Below are 21,067 nucleotides of genomic sequence, written 5' to 3'. Positions count from 1 at the left end.
AATTTTTTTTTTTTTAAAGTAGTGTTACAAACATTTTTGCCCCAGATTGACTCTGTCCTCTGAATGTAAGCAGATGGGTTCGAGACTGACAATAGAGTGACTTGGATAACTTGGGTTAGAGATTGACAGTGGAATGACATCATGTCATTCAAGGTCGTTTAAATGGCAGAGCCCAGGGTTACCTAAAATAATGTGAAGTGCTCCCTGACTTCAGCTTGCCCAGGGCTGTCATGTACCAGTCTGAGCTGAACTCTTCATGTGGCTACTTTGGTTTGGTTGGTTGAAGAAAGGAAGAGTCCTTGGAGATTAGAATCCACTATAGAGAGGAAGAATTCTTTCACTGCTGAAAACCTCAGAGGCAGGAAGGTAAATATTAATGTCACTGACCAGAGATTGGGGAATCCCTCTTTGATAAAGTTTTGTTTGTTTTTATACAATTCTGAAAAACTGTACTCTCTTTATACATTTGTTGTAGCTATTTACTGTATGTACATTTGTCCGTCGTGCGGCCCAACCATAGATGTAAGTATGACTCGAACAGCAACTCATTCTACACTGTTCTTTGCAAGAATATTCTGCAAACTTTTTTGGTACTGACCTACAGTAAGAAATACATTTTATATGTGACCCAGTGTAGCACTCACAGATGTAAGTGGGCCTGGGATGTGTATAAAAATGGAAAAAATGTTTCATGTGAGATATTTCCCATTACTGCATACAATGTAGTCTGGTATTTGTATTTTATTCTTTTTCTTTTAATGCCGTTTGCCACTCACTAAGTTGATTTCATGGCTCACTAAAGGGCAGTGGCCCACAGTTTGAAAACATTCTGCTTTGGAGGACAGAGCTGTGCCTTCGTGTTAACAGCAGATGTTTTTCTGATATTATACCCTGGGGTCTGTTGGATCTGCTCATGGCAAAACTAAATTAAACCTGTTGCAAAAAGAATGGAGTCAAATTTGATATTAGGCTATATAGGACTATATTTGTAAAAATAATCTCCTCTTCCTGTCACCTTTCCACTTATGAACTTCTTACTTGAGGCAAAGTTCATGGGCCCTGCACTCCATCAACAGATGGATGGTGTTAACTGGTGGTCATTTGCATCATCATAGACTTAAAGGGACATAGCTCCAGCCTTTGGAGGCATAACTCATTTCTAAGTGTGGAGCTTTGGTGTGCAGGGTAATTTCATCTCCAATTGAGGAGATTTGTATCAGCTTGATGTTTGATGTGGATGCTTTGTGTGGCATGTGTGGTGATTGCCTGCACTCTGGATTCTGGTGGGAAGGTGGGAAGTTACACCTAAATAGGCCTCTGAATCCAGCGTCTCTGAAACCCCCTTGGTGAAGTGTCCCTGTGAGGTTTGCAGTTAGGAAAAGATCAAGGAAGGCCCTGCTTGAGTGTAAGCTCTTGAGAGCAGGGACTGATTGTGCTCTGTACACTGCTTATTCTCAGTACTAAGCACCATCCCTGGTACAGAATATTCAATCAGTAAATGTGTGTCGCCTGACTCAGAAATAGATGTTCAAGTCACACAATCAACTTCTGAGGGTAAAACTGCAGGCACTCTAACATTAGAAGTATTCAGGGCAGGTGATAGTATGTCATGAGGCCTTGGGGACATTTGATACTTTGACAACACCTCCTGCAGACAGGTGGAATCTGCCAGCTGTCCATACAGGAATAGCAGCGGGTTAAAATAGACATCTTTCCCAGTGTCAGGAGGAATTTAGGAGTAAAGAGTTCCTTTATTTAGAAGCAGGGGAATGAGTGGGGTTGCCAGAGAGAAATCGTGAGGAATCTCTTATTTTGCTCTTTTTAAAAAAGATAAATATGATGGTATCATAAGAAAAGCAGGAGTTTAATTTTTGGTATGCCACATTTGGGTTTTATAAAATCTAAACTTTAAAAGTCTGCACTTATGAATTCCATTATTTGTATTTCAAGTAAACCTTTTTCTTAGTCCTGTTTAACAATAAGACTTAGGAAATTGTGTTATTTCTGGTTAACTGGCTCCATGCAAGACAGTGTAAGTTTCCTTTAGCAGTTGTGCTCTTTGCTGATGAAGGTACCAGCTTTGCCACCATGTTTGGAAAATAATTAACATTGGTCACCTTTGTCCTCTCTTCCTTCATTGACTTGGATCTTACCTGCCTGTCAAAACCCGTTTTGGCAACATAAAATCAGTAGCAACTAAGTTCTGGAAGATGGCTTTGTTGACACCTATTTTGAGTGTGTCATTTCTTCGATAGAAGTTTAGTCACTGTTGTTGTCACAGAATTTCCATACATCTTCCAGGAAATAATTCCTTAAACCGAATTCTCAGTGAAGCAATAAAACACAGTTGAACTTTTTCTGAGGGTTTCTGGGGGTGTGGAGGTGCAGCAAGGGGGTGGATGCAAATGAGGACATTAAGCAAAGGCCTTGAGAAAGGTCTTCATGGCTTCCTACCAACAGGCCACAACCTTGCTTTGACGAGCAAGATGATGTTTAAAGCCTGTTATAGTAAACAGATTTATTTTACCTTTGTATTGCTAGTTGTCTGCCAAAATGTTGATTTGTGTTGTGTGCTGAACTAGTGAGAAAATGTGACAAGCTGAAAATAGAGGACTATTCTCATAGAATGACAGTTATGCTGAACACAATGTAAATCTTAATATAAACAAAGAGACCAAATAGAAACTTCCTAATAAGACATTTCTGATCTGTTTTTCTAATATCATTTGCTAAGAAACTTTAAAACTTGAATTCCTAAACTTCAAAATGGTAAAACTAAGGGCAACTATCTTAGTTTTTGCTTTAAACACTCAGCCAAGAAATGAAACTAAAATTGTTTAGAGTTAGTGGGGCATCTGCTTGTGTGTTTATATGCCAGCCAATTTAAAGCTGAAATGTTATCTCTTCAAAGTGGAGGCCGCCTGGACTCACATTAAAATAGTTCATTTTGAAAAAATTTTTTTTTAAAGATTTCTAAAGGAGTAAAGGAGAAGATAAAACCAGTGCAGTTTCTCTTTTTGGGGTGTTAGATGGCAGAAGTCATTCAAATGGACGTTTTTAGTGGGTGATATCCCAATTGCAAAAGTTAAAAAGATAATGATAAGCTCTCTGCATACTTAGCTGCTTATGTCAAAATATATTGGTGATTTTGAGTGCATTTAACATAGCATTTTACTTAACTTGGTATTCTACCAAGAATGAACATATTAATGATAGAATGCAACATAGTTTTTGTATTACTTTAGAGAGACTGCCATGGAATGCTGTTAAGGACATACCATAGTAATACTAGAATCTAAATCAGACCACTAGAGGAATCAAAATAACTGTTCCAAGTGACTTTAAAACAAACAAAATCCTAGGTAGTTTTATTAAAATTAATTAATGTTCTCTCTCTTTTCTAAATCATCTTTTATTTTCTTATCCACAACACATATGCATACACACACACACACACACACACACACACACCCACACACCCCCACGCCCCCAGATATACCCACACCATTAAATGAAGCACCACTTAACTTGTGCTGGAAATGTAGCCACTTTCTTAGTTGGACAAAACATGTTTTTAGCACTCAAGTTGAACGTGAAAGGGTCTGTCGTTATCCTGTTTCCTGGATGGAAGTGGTTATTCTTCTCTATTCATTTTTTTTCCTTTCCTTCCTAACTCAACCCCTGTGCCACCTAAAGTTCAGTAGCAATCTTTGAAGGTGCTCCTGTAACAAGGATGCCAGATTCTGCTCATTAAGAGCATTGAAGTAAAAGTTGCAAGTTATAAATGGCCTGCTATTTTTTCCTCTTTTTTTTTCCTTCCCTCGTTTACCACACTAGACAGAGGGAATGTCCTGGCCTTGTCAGAGAGAGAAAAGAACTGCCCTGGCATTGGAAGGGAAAGCATAAAGCTAACTGTTGGTGGCTTCATGTTACAGACCACCTAGGAGACAAAGCTAGAACTTGACGTCTTTTAGACCTTATTTAAGGAAACTAAAATGCCATTTTCATTTAATTTAGGAGAATACTGAAAGTGGTGGTAGACACCTTGTTGAATATCTCTGGAGATTGGTAATAAGCTATTTTTGCATGATGTTAGGGTTGCCTAGTAGGTTTAATAAGCTGGTCATGGCATTCCCATGAGCAGAGTCTAATGTGGGAACAGTCCTTCCATCGTACGTTTGTGAGCTGTTCGCTGTCATGAGTTGGCCAACTTGAGGGTGGACTCCTACAGTGATAGATTGTGTGAGTTACTATGGTTTTAGGTGAGTAGAGACCAGAGGCCATCCTGTCCTATTTGACTTGCGGAGTTTTCTCCCTTGCTGTTGTTTAATTTTGTTTTGGGTGCTGAAGAGGCTTATGGGGGAAAGAGAAGCTCCTGGCTGCCATGTCTCCTTGGCAGAGTGTGACCAGATGGACACATAGGGAGAGTGGGAGGAGGGTGCAGAATATCACAGTGGGCTAGTGTCGGGTATCTAGCGGAGTTCATGCTCTGTTCCCAGGTGAAAAGGTCTTGAAACCAGTGCTGAGAATATCAACTGCTAGCCTGAGGCCATTTTTGCCATATAGTTAATCTGTTATTACATGGTCCATGGAAGTGCTTATGTAGGAAGAATTTACTTCCATAAAACTCTATCTCAGTCATAGCATTGAGCAGCAATATGTGTAGTGGATAAGGGTAAGCTAGCCATGTGGGTTTGAATCCCAGCTCTGATATTTTTGCTGTGTAGCCTTAGGCTAGTTCCTTAAATTTTCTGGACCTTCATGTTCTTGCCTGAAATATGAGCACAACAGTTCCTATCTCATAAGTTAGGTGTACTGATTTAAATGAATTAATATATCTTAAGATTTTAGGGGCTGTTAGAAGAGTTCTTAGTAAATAGCAAGTCCTCAGTGACATTATCACATTATGATTATTGATAGTTTCCATTGTTGAGTGGCTCCTATATGCAGTTGAGTACATACACAATGAGCTCAGGCAGTGAGCTGTTCCAAAAAATGCAAAATAATGTAAGGATATGTCAGTAGAAGTATCACTGAATAAGCTGGGGTCACATCTGTGTGATGAAATAGTATGTATTTATTAAAACCAATGAGTTATATCTGTGTCTGTTGGAGGAATGGGCTGTTTCCTAATGTGCTATTTCATTTCATTGTCCCCAACACTGCAATAATACATAGTATCATTCTCATTTTACAAGTGACACCACTGAGACTCAGGGTAAGTGCCTTCTCAGAGGTCACACAGCTGACCATTGGGATGACGGGATCCGAATCCATATCTGGCTCTGTGTGCTCTCCTTTATGCCACATTTCTGTCCAGCCAGATCTCATGCCAGTGGACAGTTGGAGCCTCATTGAGTTATTGGAGCCTCACTGAGTGAACAAGTATAAAGAAAACTGTGTGTGTGTATAAACAATAATCATCATAAAAACATTTAGCCAACTATGTGTGTGTGTGTGTGTGTGTGTATAAAATATACACCTCGTTTTAAAATCTATTTTTGTTAGTATAGGTATAGGAAATAATGAGAATTTGTACACAGCAAGTTGCCAGCAGTGGTCTATCTTGGCGAGCGGAGTGGTTTCCCAGATTTTTTTACTATAATGTATAGTTCATTTTCTTTAAAAGAAATACTTTATCGAATGCACCATCCCCCAAATTAAAATGTTATGTGGAGTTGCCACAATCATTGAAACAGTAGACATTTTAAAATAAAAAAGACAAATCTCCACGTGCCTTCCTCTCCTTTTCTTCTTCCCATACCCTGAGGTAAGCAGTTTGCAGCCCAGCACAAAGCCTTCCATAGCCTTCTTCATGATTATACAAAATAGAAACACATGTATACATATGAGATGTCAGTTTTTCTTTTCTTTTTTGAGACAGGGTCTCATTCTGTCACCCAGGCTGGAGTGCAGTGGTGTGATCTTGGTTCACTGCAACCTCAACCTCCTGGGCTCAAGTGATCCTCCCACATCCGCCTCCTGGGTGGCTGGTACCACAGGCATGTGCCACCACACACAGCTAATTTCTTGTGTTTTTTATAGAGATGGGTTTTCGCCATGTTACCCGGGATGTTCTTGAACTGCTGAACTCAAGCCATCTGCTTGTCCTGGACTTCCAAAGTGCTAGGATTACAGACATGAGCCACCATGTCTAGCTTTTTTTTTTTAATCGTTGTCTTTACACAGATGCAATCCTCTTGTGCTCATTTTACAACATGTTTTCTGTAATAGCATATTGTGTCCATTCCTCTGATAGATACAGATGTAACTTACTGGTTTTAATAAATGCATGCTGTTGCATCATATGAATGTGAGTCCACTGTATTCAGTGACACTTCCATTGACAGAGCCTTAAATTGTTCTGCATTTTTTTGGACCTGCAAATAGTACTGTAATAATGTCCCTCTGCCCATTTCCTACAGTCTTGGGACTCGGACTCCAAGAAGTTGAATGTATAATATACACTCATACAATTTTTAAAATTGGATTTTCCACAATAAGCAGATACTTCTTTATAATCAGAAAAGAAATCTTGAATAAAATAGAAATGAAATCTTAAATAAAATATAAATAACTAAATCACACATTCACACCCACGCACAGACTAACTTACACAAATTCCAAGGCTGGTTATTGAAAGATGTGTCTTCCAAAAGTAGAGTCATGTTTATTCAAAGACAAACATAACATAGTTGGGTGTATATGTTCATAGCATGGGGAGTGTTTAATGTGTTTTAAAATATGAGGAAAAACAAAAAACATCATAAGCAAACCATCAATTCTCTTTGAGAGAAAGCTGCTCACACACACAGGTGATTCTTTCTGTGAAAACTGCCAAAGGAGTGTTGCTTATGCTTTCCAACTTACGTAGGAGTAGATCCGAACTTTGGAAATTCACACTTGAGTAACTCTCAAACTCCAGAATGTATCCCTCCTCCCCAAAAAAGGGCATTTTACTGAAATAAAATCTGTTGCTGGTTGCTTCTGGTATGTTATGTCAAAGTTGTTAACTGGATACAGCAAAGGCAGCTGCATTGTATTTCAGAATTAGTTCGAGGTAGATTTTATTGTTATAAAGCAAGATACAATTGAAGCCACACTCTGGGAAAATAGCAGTAACACAAAACATAGTCATTTAGGCAGAATTACTCAGCCACAGATGTCCAGAGAGGTATATAGGAAGAGGTCCATATGCACTTTTTGTAGGCAAACAAGTCAAGGTTAAATAAAAGCCCTATTTTGAGTCTTAGGCGGGATGTCAAGAAATTGCCTCACAGGTGAAACAGCCCCAGCCACAGAAGAGGCTCTGTTGTTACTTGAGTCACTAAACCATTTGGATGGAGGCCAGTGCAGCCTTCTGCTCTTTATGTCAAGTTCCCATCTGTAGGAAATCGTGCCTGGTGACATCACAGGATCACTTTGAGTCAGTGGTGAGTAAGGCGTAATGCAAAGAGTAATGGGAAACACTCTACTCTTGAGAGAGTTCAGAAGAGCAGGGAAGATGCTGGTGTGTTTGCCTCTCTAGCTAAACCAGCACGGCTGTGAGAGCTGGCTGCACGACAGACAAGAGGACTGCATTATCTCTGCTCAGATTCTTTGTGGTTTGGGGAGGACAGAACCCCAAAGGGATCTGATGAAAGTTACGGATCTTCATGCCAAAAATCCCCTCTCCCTCTCACTTGTGCACGTACAATTTCACGGAACTTGTAGACTCCTTGGGACCATTCATGAACCTCTGTTAAAAATTCTTAAGTCCTTTGCAGGGTCCTAGACAAAGCTCTGAAAATTGATATTTTTCCTCAGCCAAGATCAACTCAATTCTAAAATGAATTTTTCAGTGTTTCAGCTGAATAAATCAACACCCATAGGAGCAAGACTTGGGGGTCTGAGGTACCAAATAACATGGAAATGATAGGTGGAGACTTAACAGGAATGTGAAAGGCCTTCCTTTCATGGGTTAAGTTCATCTGGAATCATGGCTGCTTTGGTGAGATTTGAAGTTATAAGTTTTTCTGTATAGGTCTGAAGGAGCTTGGTCTAAATATTATGATGTAAATATGACCACATATAAATACACACACACACACACACACACACACACACACACACTCCATACCTAATGGGATGGATCCCGTGGAGCAAACCTCAACAATGGTGCAGTGATTCACAAAATAACCTCTGAGTTGCGCCCTTATTACAGTCAGATCCTCAGTGGTGGGCTTCTTACTTCTCAGTGAAATTCACTCTTACACAGGGGCAACTTGCAGTGTGCCACATTCAGAAAAGCTGGTTAAAGTGTAGTCTCTGTCGTTTACAAATTTGGGCTAATTCTCAACACCTATCCACCTCCATGTTCTTATCCAAAATATGGAAATCATAATAGTACTTTTAAAATAAGTTTGTTGGAATCTGTAAATAAAAAAACAATGTAAAGTATTTGTAAGGGCCTTGGCATATCTAACATGCTAAATAACTGGTAACTCAAATTGATTACTCTTTATGATTATCTAGCAGTAGCTGTTTATTGGTCTTAGACCCCACAGAGTAGGACTACCATTTATCTATGTAGGTTGTTATAATAAAATACCTTAAACTGAGTAATTTATAAACAACAGAAATGTACTGTTCGCAGTTCTGGAGGCTGGGAAGTTGGAAGTTCAAGGTCAAGGTGCTGACATATTCAATGTCTAGTAAAGGCTCTGTGCATCAAAGATGGTGCCTTCTTGCTTTTTCCTCACATGGTGAAAGCGGCAAGGGAGCTACCTTGAGCCTCTTTTCAAAGGGCAGTAATCCTAGTCTCAGGGGTAGAACCCTCATGACTTAACCACCTCCCCAAGACCCCACCTCTTAATTACTATCACATTGGGTATTAGAGTCCAACGTATGAATTTGATGGGGACACCAACATTCAGACCAAATCAAGGACCTTCCAAAATCAGTGCACCTTGGAAAATTTTTTCTTCAGATATTACTGAGGTAATTTTCAAAGTCTAGGGAGTAGGGACTGGCTAAGAGGAACTGTGTTTAACCATGTAATACTCTTTTAGCAAACCAAGTGCCTGTGTAATTTTTCACACAGTTCAAGAATGGAGAAAGAATTCTGTCCTAAACTCTTTCCGCTTCATTAACTGAAATGTTCACATTTCTCATATCCAAGCAGAAAGGGGGCAGGCTCCTCAATGGTCTCTAAAGCAAACTTGGATTAATGGCTGCTATTAATTTATCTTTGAAATAAGAAAGAAATCCTGTGGATCCCCAGTGTATTGACAAATTTTTAACACTTTACCCATAAAATCAACCAATCAATCTCTCTCTCTGTCTCTCTCTTTCTCTCTCTCTCTCTCTCTCTCTCTCTCTCTCTCTCTCTCTCTCTCTCTCTCTCTAGGCTTTTACTTTTTGTCACTCATTCTCCCTTTCCTTTTCATCAAAACATTTCTAATTTCCTTTTCCCCTATGTAATGGGAACAGTTATAGTAACTAAAGGTACCTTGAAAGAATGGTCAAGGACCATACCATAAAGGATCCCAGGAGTCAACAAATGGCACACTTAAGATAGGATCCATCAGAGAGATTAGTAAAAGGACCATTTTCAAGGATATGAGAAGAGTGTAGGACACAGGTCGGCAAACTTCTCCTGTAAAGGGCCAGATGGTAAATATTTTCAGCCTTGCAGGCCATGTGGCTTTTGCTTGAACTATTCAACTCTGCTCTAGAGGGAAAGCAACCATGGACAGTACCTAAACAAACAGGTGTGTCTTCCAGTAATGTGATTCACAAAAACAGGCTTTGGGCTGGATCTGGCTCTGGGGCCATAGTCTATTAAACTCTGGGGTACAGGAAGAAGAGCATAGGGCAGTAACTGGGCTAGTAGCAATGCGGTGACCGGCCTTGGGCTTAAAAGGCAGGAGTGGAAGGAGGTACCAGAACCTAGAAGAAAGGCAGTCTGTGAAGGGGGCTGTCTAGACAGGAGCTGTGCACTCTGGAGAGAGCACTATCAAGAGTCACCCCACAGGAAGGAGCTTTGGGGCGCGACCCAAATCTAGGCTGCATTTCTCCTCTCTGCCTTGGTTTTCCTCTCCTGTACTCCATTGACTGATCCCAGCTAGAAGCCAGGGAGTGAGAGAGACCAGAGAACCATTCTATACAAGGTATCCTCCCTGGGGACAGAGAGCAGGGTGGAAAAAGGGAAGTTCTCTGGCAGGAGGAGGAAATGAGATATGGCACACGATGCGCTCAGCGTGGATTCCTCAAGTACCAAGGGCTCTTGTTTATTAATCCTAGTCATCACTAACATCTGCGTCTCTGAATACATGTGGTGTTGCAATGTAAAACATAAGTGAGTAAAGGAAGCATGAGTAGAACTTTCTACAGAGATCCACTTACAGCAGAAGCTAGTCATGTAAGGGTTTCTCATCCCTTGGGTTTATCAAGCTTTCCTCTAGATTCATTGTTCTGAAAAGTTACTTTTGGAAAGACATTATACCAAGCTCTGAATTTGGGTTTGAAAGCTGGGAAAAACCCTCTTTGCTAAAATGAATGAATGAAAATTGACCTCTTAAAGAATGATTCATCAACCATGCATGAGCGAGTGACTCCATTTAGAAAAGTATTAATTTAGTCATGTCCCAAAACATCACATCACATTGCAGATTAAGGTCAGCAAAAATGAATGTTTTGACAGCCCTGCAATCAGTGCTAATAGAGGCATTGAAAATAAGTGTCTTGAGAATGTGGGTTGTGCTTGATTTAATGTGTGCTTTGTTTTTTTTACTTACTCTAATTTAGTCTCATCAGTCTTTCTCCAGAAATTTCACTTATCTCTAAGACTTTGACTTCTTTGTCTGTAACTCTAAATGTAGAGTAGTACACACCAGCAAGATGACAGTTCTGTAATGTCCCACTTTTTTAGCACACAGGATAGATATTCATGTCTATCAAGTGTATTTCGGACAGTGAGTTCAATTGTGCAAAATTGAAAAAGGTAAAAGCTGGATGATTTCACCAGGCTCTTTAAGAAACTTGTGTTTGGTGGTGGTGCTTGTCTTGAAAAGATAAATTTCCTAGTATTTGGGGGGGACTTAGAATTCTACTTGCATCACCCTGAAAACTTGTTTCTCTTCCTTTTATATAGCTGGGATCACTGATTTTTTTTAAATACAGAAAGAAAAAGTACATGTAAAGTCCCTGCTAAAGTCAGGCTATGGCATTCTTCTTTGGCACACTGGAACCTAGAAACACTAGCAGTTGTCTTGACTTGTAGATTGATTATGGGACACAATGCAACTTAGGTCTTGAGGATGCAGTTTCGCTCAGCCTATATCACGTATATAGATATCAGCTTTATTTCAGCTTTAGTTTTGATTGGCTTTGGGTAACACCTCTCATATGTGTAAACTGTTATTTTAATCCATCTCAATTTAGACTGTGTTCTCCCATCCTTAGCACTGGATAGAGCTCATTTCCTCATTTTGGGGTAGGGGAGGGTAAAGGAAAGATGTTGGAAGAAAATAGGCAGCTCCCTATACCAGTGTGTGTGTGTGTGTGTGTGTGTGTGTGTGTGTGTATGCACACATGTGCGTAATTTCTTCCACATATAGTAACTCCCTGCAGAATGATAGCAACATAACTGAAGATGACTTCGCTTGATTTTTCTCTTTTTCTCCTGTCCTTCTTTTCTCATCTCTCTGCCCCTCTCTCTCTTTCTTTCCATGATATTTCTCCTGAACTTTCAAATTATGTGACTCTAAGTTTTGGCAGTCAAATATACATTTGTTAAGAGGCTCACTACTTAGGTAATATGCAAAAATTGGTTGGATCACCATAAAGAATCATAGGAAAAGTTTTAAAACTCAGGGATCAGTTAATTCGGTCTCCTACTTGTCTAATGAGAAAACAGGGGCATACAGAGCTGAAGGACCTGTTCCCATTCTGTCATCTGATGGCTGCAGAGCTGGGGCTGGACCCAGTCTTTATTTGCCCTCTCTACAATGCGATGCATGTTCTTTCTAATGCCCTCCTCTTTCTCCTGAACTTTCTCAGATAAAGTTCACATTTGTCTGTAAGCAATTTATTTTTTAAGCACAACTCACATTTGTGTCCCAGCTGTAAACGTTATGAAGTTTGGTAGTTAACTTTCTATTCAATTTGACTGCTATTTCTCGCATTTCTACCTGAGAAGGTCACTGTGTTTGAACAACTCCTGGGAGAAAAAGATGAGATGAAGATTTTTGGGACAACTTCTACTTATGTGGTGCTTCACTGAGCTCATGGCACATGTTAGTTTGGAAAGGAGATTTGCCTTGAAAATGGGGTCTCCGAACCCTCTGGGAGGGATAAGGTAGCACAGTGGAGTTGGTCATGCAAGGATGGTTTTCCAGGTTCCGGCACCGATGTGAGCTGTGAACAGCACACATACTGTATTTGCTCTGTAGTTATTTGTGAACTTTCTCAAGAAGTACCTGTGTAACTATAAACCCCTGTTCTTCCTTTTCAGTACAGTGTAATGCCATTTATGTTCATTAGTTCTTTAGGTGATCATGTTGAATTACAGAAATACCAATTTTTGTGATAATCATGAACTCCTTTAGAGCTTGGAGATTTTCTGATGTATTAACTTATTAACTTTTTTATTTAAAAAAAATCACTTTGCTCTCTTGTACAACACTTCAAAGGAATGACACCTTATCACAGCCTTTTGGTGAGCTGAGAGATATAAAACTCGGTTATATTTGACAGTATGCCCCAATAGGACTGTGCTGTAAATGACGGGATTGTTTAGCACAGGCTGAACTGCCAGAGACGGAAGGGGGCTAGATGAGGGGGTAAGTTGAATTTGTTGTAAAAAGCACCTTCTTATCTTTTAGGTTGAGTCAATACTGTTTTCTGCCTTTTGGCTATTTTGCTATATTAAAAGTGCTTCTTCCCACTTTGGGAGGCCAAGGCGGGTAAATCACTTGAAGTCAGGAGTTTGAGACCTGCCTGGCCAATATGGAGAAACCCCATCTCTGCTAAAAATACAAAAATTAGCCAGGCGTGGTGGTGGGCTCCTGTAATCCCAGCTACTTGGGAGGCTGAGGCAAGAGAATTGCTTGAACACGGGAGTCGGAGGTTGCAGTGAGCTGAGATTGCACCAGTGCACTCCAGCCTGGGCAACAGAGTGAGACTCCATTTCCCCACCCTCCCCCACCCCCAAAAAAAGTGCTTGTTCCACTGAACTCATTGACTTTATTTCTGTTTTTAAAGAAGTGTTGTGAGGGGAGTGGCTAAAAGGGACTTCTCAGCTATACCAGCTCACTTTGCCTAATAAGCATGGTCAAGTACTCAGTTTGGTTTTATCCTGGGGCAAGTTCTCTTGATGGTGAGAAGATTAGCAGTCAAGAGGCTCCAAGAGAGGGGTTAGAGTGTACTTAGAGGACAGCCTTTAGCTTTAGAAGATAATTGATGTTTGACATTTTTTTCCCTTTATAGGCTGAGTGTCAAATATCGGACAGGGCTAGAGCCCCCTCATTAATCCTGACAACTGTTACTTCTCTGTGATGTTAGAATAAAGGGTGTTTGCTCTTTTAATGTCAGGCCTTCTCTCCTCCTGCAAACCACTCATGTCCAGAGGATGTACTAAGAGGCTAGCTGCATGCTTTTCCAGGCAGCTAGAAGTTTGCAAATATGGCAAGGCAAACTTGACCAGTTTATCTTGAATGGGATAGAAACACCCTTCTATATTTACTGTGAATATTTTTAAAGTGGTACAGCATGGGTTAGTGTTTAGAGCTGACTATAGTAAGGACCCTCTGTGTGTGTGTGTGTGTGTGTGTGTGTGTGTGTGTGTGTGTGTGCGCGCGCGCGCATGCGCATTTGTGTGTGTGGCTATTTTTAAAGCCTGATAAAGTATTTTTGGTGGACTTGCAGAGATTTGGAAAAATGAAAACCATCTCTGACACTCACCTTTTACCACTGAGGTATTCCCATAGAACAGGGGTTGGCAAACTTTTCCTGTAAAGAGCCAAATGGTAAATGTTTTCAGCTTTGGGGGTCATACAGTCTCTGTTGCAGCTACTCAACTCTGCCATTGTAGTGTGAACGCAGTTATAAGCAATATGTAACTGGATGAGCATGGCTTTGTTCCAATAAAACTTTATTTAATAAAACAGGTGGTGGGACAAATATGACCTGGTGACTGAGGTGTGTTAACCCCTGCTAGAAAGTTCTACTGCTTAAATATAGCTCTGGCTTTGTGGCTAGATTTCATCTTAGAGGACACTTTGCCCCTCCCTTTGCCTCCTTTTCTTCCCAGACACCACATTGCAGATTGTCCCTTGCTGCAGTCTGTAACAAAAACATGATTCTGGGTGCTTTATATGTACTGTGTCTTTCCCTGGCAACTGAAGGCCCTGGAGATCTTGCCTAGCTGTTGATCTGCTCTGGGGTCCTACCTTAATATGTTATGGGGTCTTGTCTTGCCAGAGAGGGTCACTGTAGGACCTCAGAGAGGCCTTTGGGACAGGTAAGACAGATCAGCATTTCAACAGATCACACCTGGTTTCCAGCCAACTATCAACAACCAACCTCTGTATCTTACTAGAGGCTCTGAGATAAGCCTTAATTCCGGCACACTGTGGGACACAAAAGAGCCGAAAACGTCCCTTTTGCTAATGAGTTGTGTGGTATTTTCTCACTTTATCTCAGGTTTCCAGCCTAACCGCTCCAGGAGCTATCTTTTCAAAATTCCAGCATTTTTTTCCGAGTTTCCCATTAAACCATTGAAATCCAAGTGATACATATGCATAGTTTTCCCAAATGCAGGAGGGAATCTGCATTTTTTTATTGAAAAAGGGAGGGGGCACTCTTGCAAAGTAAAGCTGCTCCCTCTGCCTCATCCCTCTTGGCTTGATGTACTTATTTCTCTGAGTATCTGATTTGTTGCTGTCTCTGGGTAGTGCTGCTCCTTTCTTGTACTGCTGTCCCACTGCTTGCAGCGACTCAGGTGTGCTTGGAACCAGGACGCAACCAACTGTGGTTGAGTTATATTCACCCTGACAGCCGGAATGTACAGTGTGATTTATGGGAGTTGTTCACACAGAGATCCCCAGATAGCTTGGTTTTCTGACATCCATGTGAAGTTTTGAGGCCCAGGGAAGAGGAATACACTCCAAGGAACCAATGGATGCTAATGACGTTTCTAAGCACTGTGATGAATTGAGCCTGGACTTTTTAATGTCAACTTAAGAGTACACTAGAATCGAACACAGCATTGGATTTCCATACAACTGAGTTAGCAGCTAGCAATTTAACCACATGAACTTTGTTACTTTGGAAGAGCTTATTGAAATCTCTGAAAGAAGGATGAGAGATAGAGGAAGAAAATCAATCTGTGTGACCACACATTAAATGGATCAAAACTTAGCAAATTCACAGCCTCGGCAAACAGATTTAATGGTTTATTTTTATCAATTTTTTACAATGGAATTTGAAACAAGAATGACTTTGGACACCTGAATTCTACCTATTCACTCCAGCTTGCTTTTCTTTAAAAGAAAGATACCAAATGAAATTATTTTTAAGACCTTTTTTGCATTGAGTCAACATTTTGTTGACGCAAACCTAGTTAGATTTCTAAAAAGTATCATACTGTCCCTTGCTCAAGTTAAGTACAAAATTGCCTAGGAAATATTTTCTAAACCCAGTGCCATGTTCCATTCTTTACCCTGCCCTATTGCACCCCAAGGATTGGAGTGAGAGGAAAGTATGTTCCTGTTTTTTCAAAACAGTGCTCAGGACACATTTGTGTCCACACCAGCTTCCGTCGCACTGCCACTTCTGGTCGTCCGGTTCTGAGCAGCCATCTTAGAGATCAACTTTTGTAGCAGTCTGTTGATGAGGTGAGGGCCGCCTGCTCAGGGGAGATAAAGGTAGAGGTCTCCAGACTCTTCTCTGGGGGCAGGACTCACCCCGGCAGCTGCGGCTTTGATTGAAAAGGTATGTGGCCCTCTGGAGCTGACTTCAACCAAATGGCATTGGTCTTTGAAAAATGTACTTTAGCACAGCCCCTGTGGAACGTGTTTACTTAAGGATTTTACCCGTTCGAAGTGAGAATGTGACTACAGCTGGACTACCCCTCACTGAAAGCATTTGCTGCGAATGTGTCTTCTGCTAATATGTTTAAGGATCTATAATGAAAACAGAGTCATTCTGAAATAAAAGGACATTGACATAAAAAGTGGTAATGGTTGATGCTATCTGTTTTTTAAGATAAGGGTTTTGTCACAAAGGCACGATTTATGGTGGGAATACTGAGTAGCAGTAGTGTGGCAGGTGATAAATCACTTTTCTCACCACTGGATATTGAGAAAAAAGGGATACAAACACCTTTTAAAAATAGGAAAAATAAAAGCACTCCAGGGCATGTAGTTTATGGAAAACATAGTAGAGAAAGTGTGGTAGGACTGAGATTGTGTGTATGTTGTTGACTGAAATGTTTTAATCTCATTTGGAGGAAAACCAGTTAAGATATATTTTCATAAAACTGAATCTTGAAAAACTTAGTCCATACACTGGGCAGCATATAATCATGCTTTTTAATGTAGGGCTTTCACAGTAGCTATGATGGTGATAAAAATCACAATCTTTCTTTTCTCTTTATCTTATGCACAAGTTTTCTTCTGCCCACGGCCAGGTAGATGAGAGCAAACAAAAGCAGATGTGTTTATAGGATGTTAAGGGCAAGAACAAAACTAATACCTTAAGAGACCTTTTAGGAACCTCTTGGAAGGCATGAGTCCAGGAAGGGGTTATAGAGTCTGGGCACCTCCTGGGCACCTTCATCCTCCTCCTCCTCCTCCTCTGTTCTCTGTGCTGGTGGAAACTTGATACATTGCCACATGGATTGGGGCTCATACGGGCCACCACTGATGCTTCCTTGCAGATGGGAAGGCTCTGCTCCCGGATCAGTCAAAATCGAGGGCTAGCTTTTGAGGAAACCTGAATCTAGGCAGCCGGTCCATTGGAGCAATAGATTGTCTTAGAGAGGATTCCTTCTCTTTTAGAGGACTCTATGAATGCATAATCCCATCAGTAAGTGAGCGTGTGGGTTAATGCCGCATTAAGTACATATCTGGGGATATGTCGGGTGCAGATGTGAGGACTCCTATGCCATATAGCATAACACCAAAATTCAACAATTGTATTCACATGCAGCCTTTACTTTTTGGCCAGTACAAAACCAAGTGAAATATGCCTGTAATTATTGCCATAAAATAGCAGTTCATAGTCTCGCATTTTGTTAACATCCATTGTCTCTTCTAGATGTATGCCTCATAAGTTGGTCAGTCAGTATTTGTTTGTTTCATCATTCATTTATTTGTTTTCTCATTCATTTATGCATTTGAGGAATACTTTGAGACCTTCTACATGCCCATTGTTGTCCTTGGTGCCAATACACGGCGGAGAAGAAAACAAGAGTCCTGTCTTTGTTCTGCTTAATCCTAGTAGGGCAGAGCCAGGCAGTAAGCGAGACCAAATATATAATGTGTCAGCGAGGTAGTATAAGTGCTTGGAAGAAAAATGAAGCAGGGTAAGAGAACAAAAAGTAATAGAAGGTTAAAGGCTGAAATGACATCATTTTCTCACCCCCTCTCAGGATTCAGTGTCACCCAACTCCTCTCTGCCTCCTGCCTTTTATCCTAAAAGCAGCCCTGTGAGGGGGCAAGCAGGACTGTCATTTCCATTTACAGATGATGAAACCGAGGCACAGGGTTTAAGAGATGGTCAAGATGGCACAGCAGGTAGATGTCAGGTCACTCAGCCCCTGTTCTCAACCCCTCGAGAGTTCCTTCTCTTCACCACTGCCAGCCCTAGTCCAACCCAGCGCCTGGCCCTTTGGCCATGGGCAGGCTCAGTAAGTGCATGTTTGAACTGAGGCACTGTGCTAAGCACTGGGGAGGAAGAGAAAGGTAAACTCAGGTCCTGCCTGGAGAAGACCCCAGACTAATGCGGAGTGCTCCTGGGTACACCCTGCCACAGGGCTGAGGTTTGGCACAGGGCTGTCTGGCCTGTGTGTCTGTCAGTGTGTGTGCGGGTGTGGGGGTGGGAGGCTTCTGAGAAAGCTTCACTGAGGAGCAGCTGATCTCATTGCAGAGAAGAGGAGAAAGGCATTCCGTGCAGTGCAAATTGCCAGTGTAGAAGCCTCGGGGCTTAAGAGAACGTGACATGGAAGAGACAGGAAATATGTACTCTTGTACAGGTATGCGGCACACGTGTGGCCCCCCTCCCTCCCAGCCTCCTCACTAAAGATTATTAAGCTGCTTATTCTCCTGGTTCACCTGAGGCTGTTTTGAGAGAATCTCAGAATCTCAGTGTTCATTTCATACGACGTTCTTCGGGCTCCTCTTGTTCATCTTTGTAGACTGAAGTATTTTTGAAGGACCTTCAGAAATCTGATTACTCCTGATGAATCAAAGAGTAAAGAAGAATCAAACATGATTAACCAGGTGAGGCAATGTGATAAAAGGGGTGTATGATATAGAATAGGTGAGCTGGGTTCAAACTTTAGCTGCAGCACATACCTTGGGCCAGTTATTTTACTTCATAAGACCTCAGTTTTTTCATCTGGAAATGGGAATAATGATACCTGCATCCTGGGAGAGAAAGGGCAGAACAAGAATTTCAGCAAGGCTCTACCATTTCAGTTATCCTTCCCCTGCTACAGTGTGAATCTGTCTTCAAGACTGTAGGTCTGGCTTCTGCTAATCAAATAGAAACAGTTACAGCATAAACCTGGGCTACTGTGTTGCCCTGGGATATGCACATCACCTGTTTTAATCCCAGGATTTTACTTTCCTCCTAGTGCTATGGCTGATTATTTAATTTTTAGATAATCGTGTAGCAAATATCATGTATTAGAAGGGCTATAAAAAGAGTATGCCACAAACAGAGTTTGGTTGTTGGCCAGCAAGTCCTAAGCTGCCTCTGCTGCCATGTGCTACCATATCAAAAGAGTTGCCGGGGAATCCCCTGCTGACATCGGTCTGTCTCATGTGGGTGATATTTGGAAGGTAGTTTTGGTGTGTATTTGTGTTGATCATTATAGTAATGACATGCATTTACCATAGTTCTGTAGGAGAGCGACTCTCAGCTGTGGTTTAGAGACATAGCCCTTTGGATCTCCAGGTATCTCAAAGGCTATAAAACTTCTCAAGTCAAAACTAGTTTTAATTTTACTGCTTGAGAGATGCAGTATGAAACATATGACAGCAATGAGTGTCTATTTTTGTAGCAACTTAAGCCGCCTGCTTTTTTAGGGGAAGATTTATAATAAAAGCACATAACTGTAGGGCTTTTAACCTTGATTAAAAAAGAAGACTTTCCTGTTCATTATCATATCTAGCTCTGGGGAGATGGGCAGGTTAGTGATGATCTGCACCATTTTACAGATGAGATCCCTGAGGTGGCTTTGTGGCTTTGGTCCAAGAAGCCATTTATTTTTGACTCCTGGCTTCACATGGCTCCTCCCTTGACTGGCTCCTTCTTATCCCTAATCCCCTATCTTTGTAGCTTGTCTGTTACCTATCAAAGGAAGCCATGTCTGATTTCTCTATTGGAAGTTAAACTGCTTTTCCCACCTCTGGTCTCCCTTCAACTCCTTATTTATTTCATTATTGCATTAGCCACTAGTTTTATTTCTTGGGTTTTCAACTGGTAATTATTATTTAATTTTATTGATGAGTCTGTTTCCATCATTAGAACAAAAACATATAAACTCCATGAAGGCAAGGACCCCATCGTTGTATTTCTGTTGCCCTAGGGTGGTGCCTGACACAGCAGACACCCTTTGTTAACGTGTTTGGAAGGGAGATAGAAGCTAAATTTAAAAGACTAAGCTGATCTTCGAGTGTCTATGTTCCAACAGCAGAAACTGGACTAGAGGAAGGCTGTTTGAGGTTTGGGAATTATTATGAAGGGACATTTTTACAAATGAACCAGGTTTATACTTCAATATGTGTAGAGTTCTCTGAATCATGTCTGGCAGATAAATAAGACTTGCTTTTGGGGGAGTTTTTTTTAATTCATTGGGCTTTGAATTAGAAGGAATTCCAATGTTTGTTCTTGTTCTGCTTGAGTAGAATTGATAAAATCTGTTAATCATCAGTTTTGCTTTAAACCCTTGAGGAATTTTTAAACTTTGGGAACTCAGGTCATGATTTTGAACTTTTATTTCTAATAATGTTCCTGGTGTTTTTTAAAAAACAGATTTTGTTGTTACTATTTTTTTTAAATCCTTCTCATATGCATATATAGTTTGGAAGTCTTGTTCCTAAATCCCCATTTTACAGATTGTAGAGTCCAACATATGGAAATAATTAAGGCATTGTCTGCTCAATGTGGAAGTATCCAGGAGAGTTATGAAAAGCTCCAGGAAGGATAGATGTCCATGTTGATCAAACTACCAGATTCTTAAAACATGTTGCTTTTACATTGTGTCATATAGGTGAAGCAGAACAATTCTGTTCTGGATGACTTTTGGAGGGCATGTCTAATAATAACTAGGTTTTTCTTGTATATTTTTCCACTGGGTCAACTCTATTACTTTAGCTATCTGGGGCTACAAGTAATAGAGATTTCAAATCCAAATAGCTTAAACATGTTATTTTAGGTACGAGGACAGGTGATTCCCAGGTTAGTGGGTTGAGGAGCTGGGTGGCCTTGTCAAGGATCCAAGTTGTTTGTGGTCATCCTTAGCATGTCAGAGTAGTCTCCTCATGGTCAAAATATGGCTGCCACAGATTCAGGCATTGCATCTCGGCATGACAGTCTCCAGAGACACCAGCAAGACACCGTTTTCTTGTCTTTATAGGTGTGAAGAAAGCTTTCCAAGAAGCTGTAGAACAGACTGCCCCTTGTCAGTGGTTTGCTGGATAGAATGAATCACGCCAGTAATCCTACAGTGGGCCATAAATTACCATGAATGGCTTGGACCAATTGGGATTTATGTGCTTTCTCTGAGGGCAAATAAAATATGGGTCACACCATCAAAGGAAAGGCAGCAAGGAAATGAGTAGGCAATAAGTGGTCA

The 21,067-nt window shown here is 40.8% G+C and overlaps 1 protein-coding gene and 1 long non-coding RNA gene across 3 annotated transcripts in view; one reads left to right on the top strand and one right to left on the bottom strand.

Annotated features, from left to right (window-relative positions):
* PDZRN3 (PDZ domain containing ring finger 3) overlaps positions 1-21,067 on the top strand; it is a 223,113-nt gene that overhangs the window by 21,710 nt on the left and 180,336 nt on the right. Inside the window, exon 1 of one of the 2 annotated variants that reach the window (XM_011937215.1) lies at positions 18,120-18,485. The exons of the other annotated variant lie outside the window; for it this stretch is intronic. Coding sequence (XP_011792605.1) covers positions 18,474-18,485 — 12 coding nt within the window. The 5' untranslated portion in view covers positions 18,120-18,473. Of the gene's footprint in view, positions 1-18,119; positions 18,486-21,067 lie in introns of those variants that run through there. 2 annotated transcript variants of the gene reach the window in all.
* Positions 17,874-21,067, bottom strand: part of LOC105508359 — a 47,015-nt gene continuing 43,821 nt past the window's right edge. Inside the window, exons 2-3 of the long non-coding RNA XR_001001245.1 lie at positions 18,014-18,441; positions 17,874-17,982 (exon numbers count right to left, since the gene is read on the bottom strand). This is a non-coding gene — a long non-coding RNA (uncharacterized LOC105508359). The remainder of the gene's footprint in view (positions 17,983-18,013; positions 18,442-21,067) is intronic.

The sequence above is a fragment of the Colobus angolensis genome, unplaced genomic scaffold (assembly GCF_000951035.1).
Source record: "Colobus angolensis palliatus isolate OR3802 unplaced genomic scaffold, Cang.pa_1.0 Scaffold160, whole genome shotgun sequence".
NCBI classification, from domain to species: domain Eukaryota; kingdom Metazoa; phylum Chordata; class Mammalia; order Primates; family Cercopithecidae; genus Colobus; species Colobus angolensis.
The sequence above is the reverse complement of the archived record's forward strand: the minus strand, read 5'-3'. Positions and strand labels throughout refer to the sequence as shown.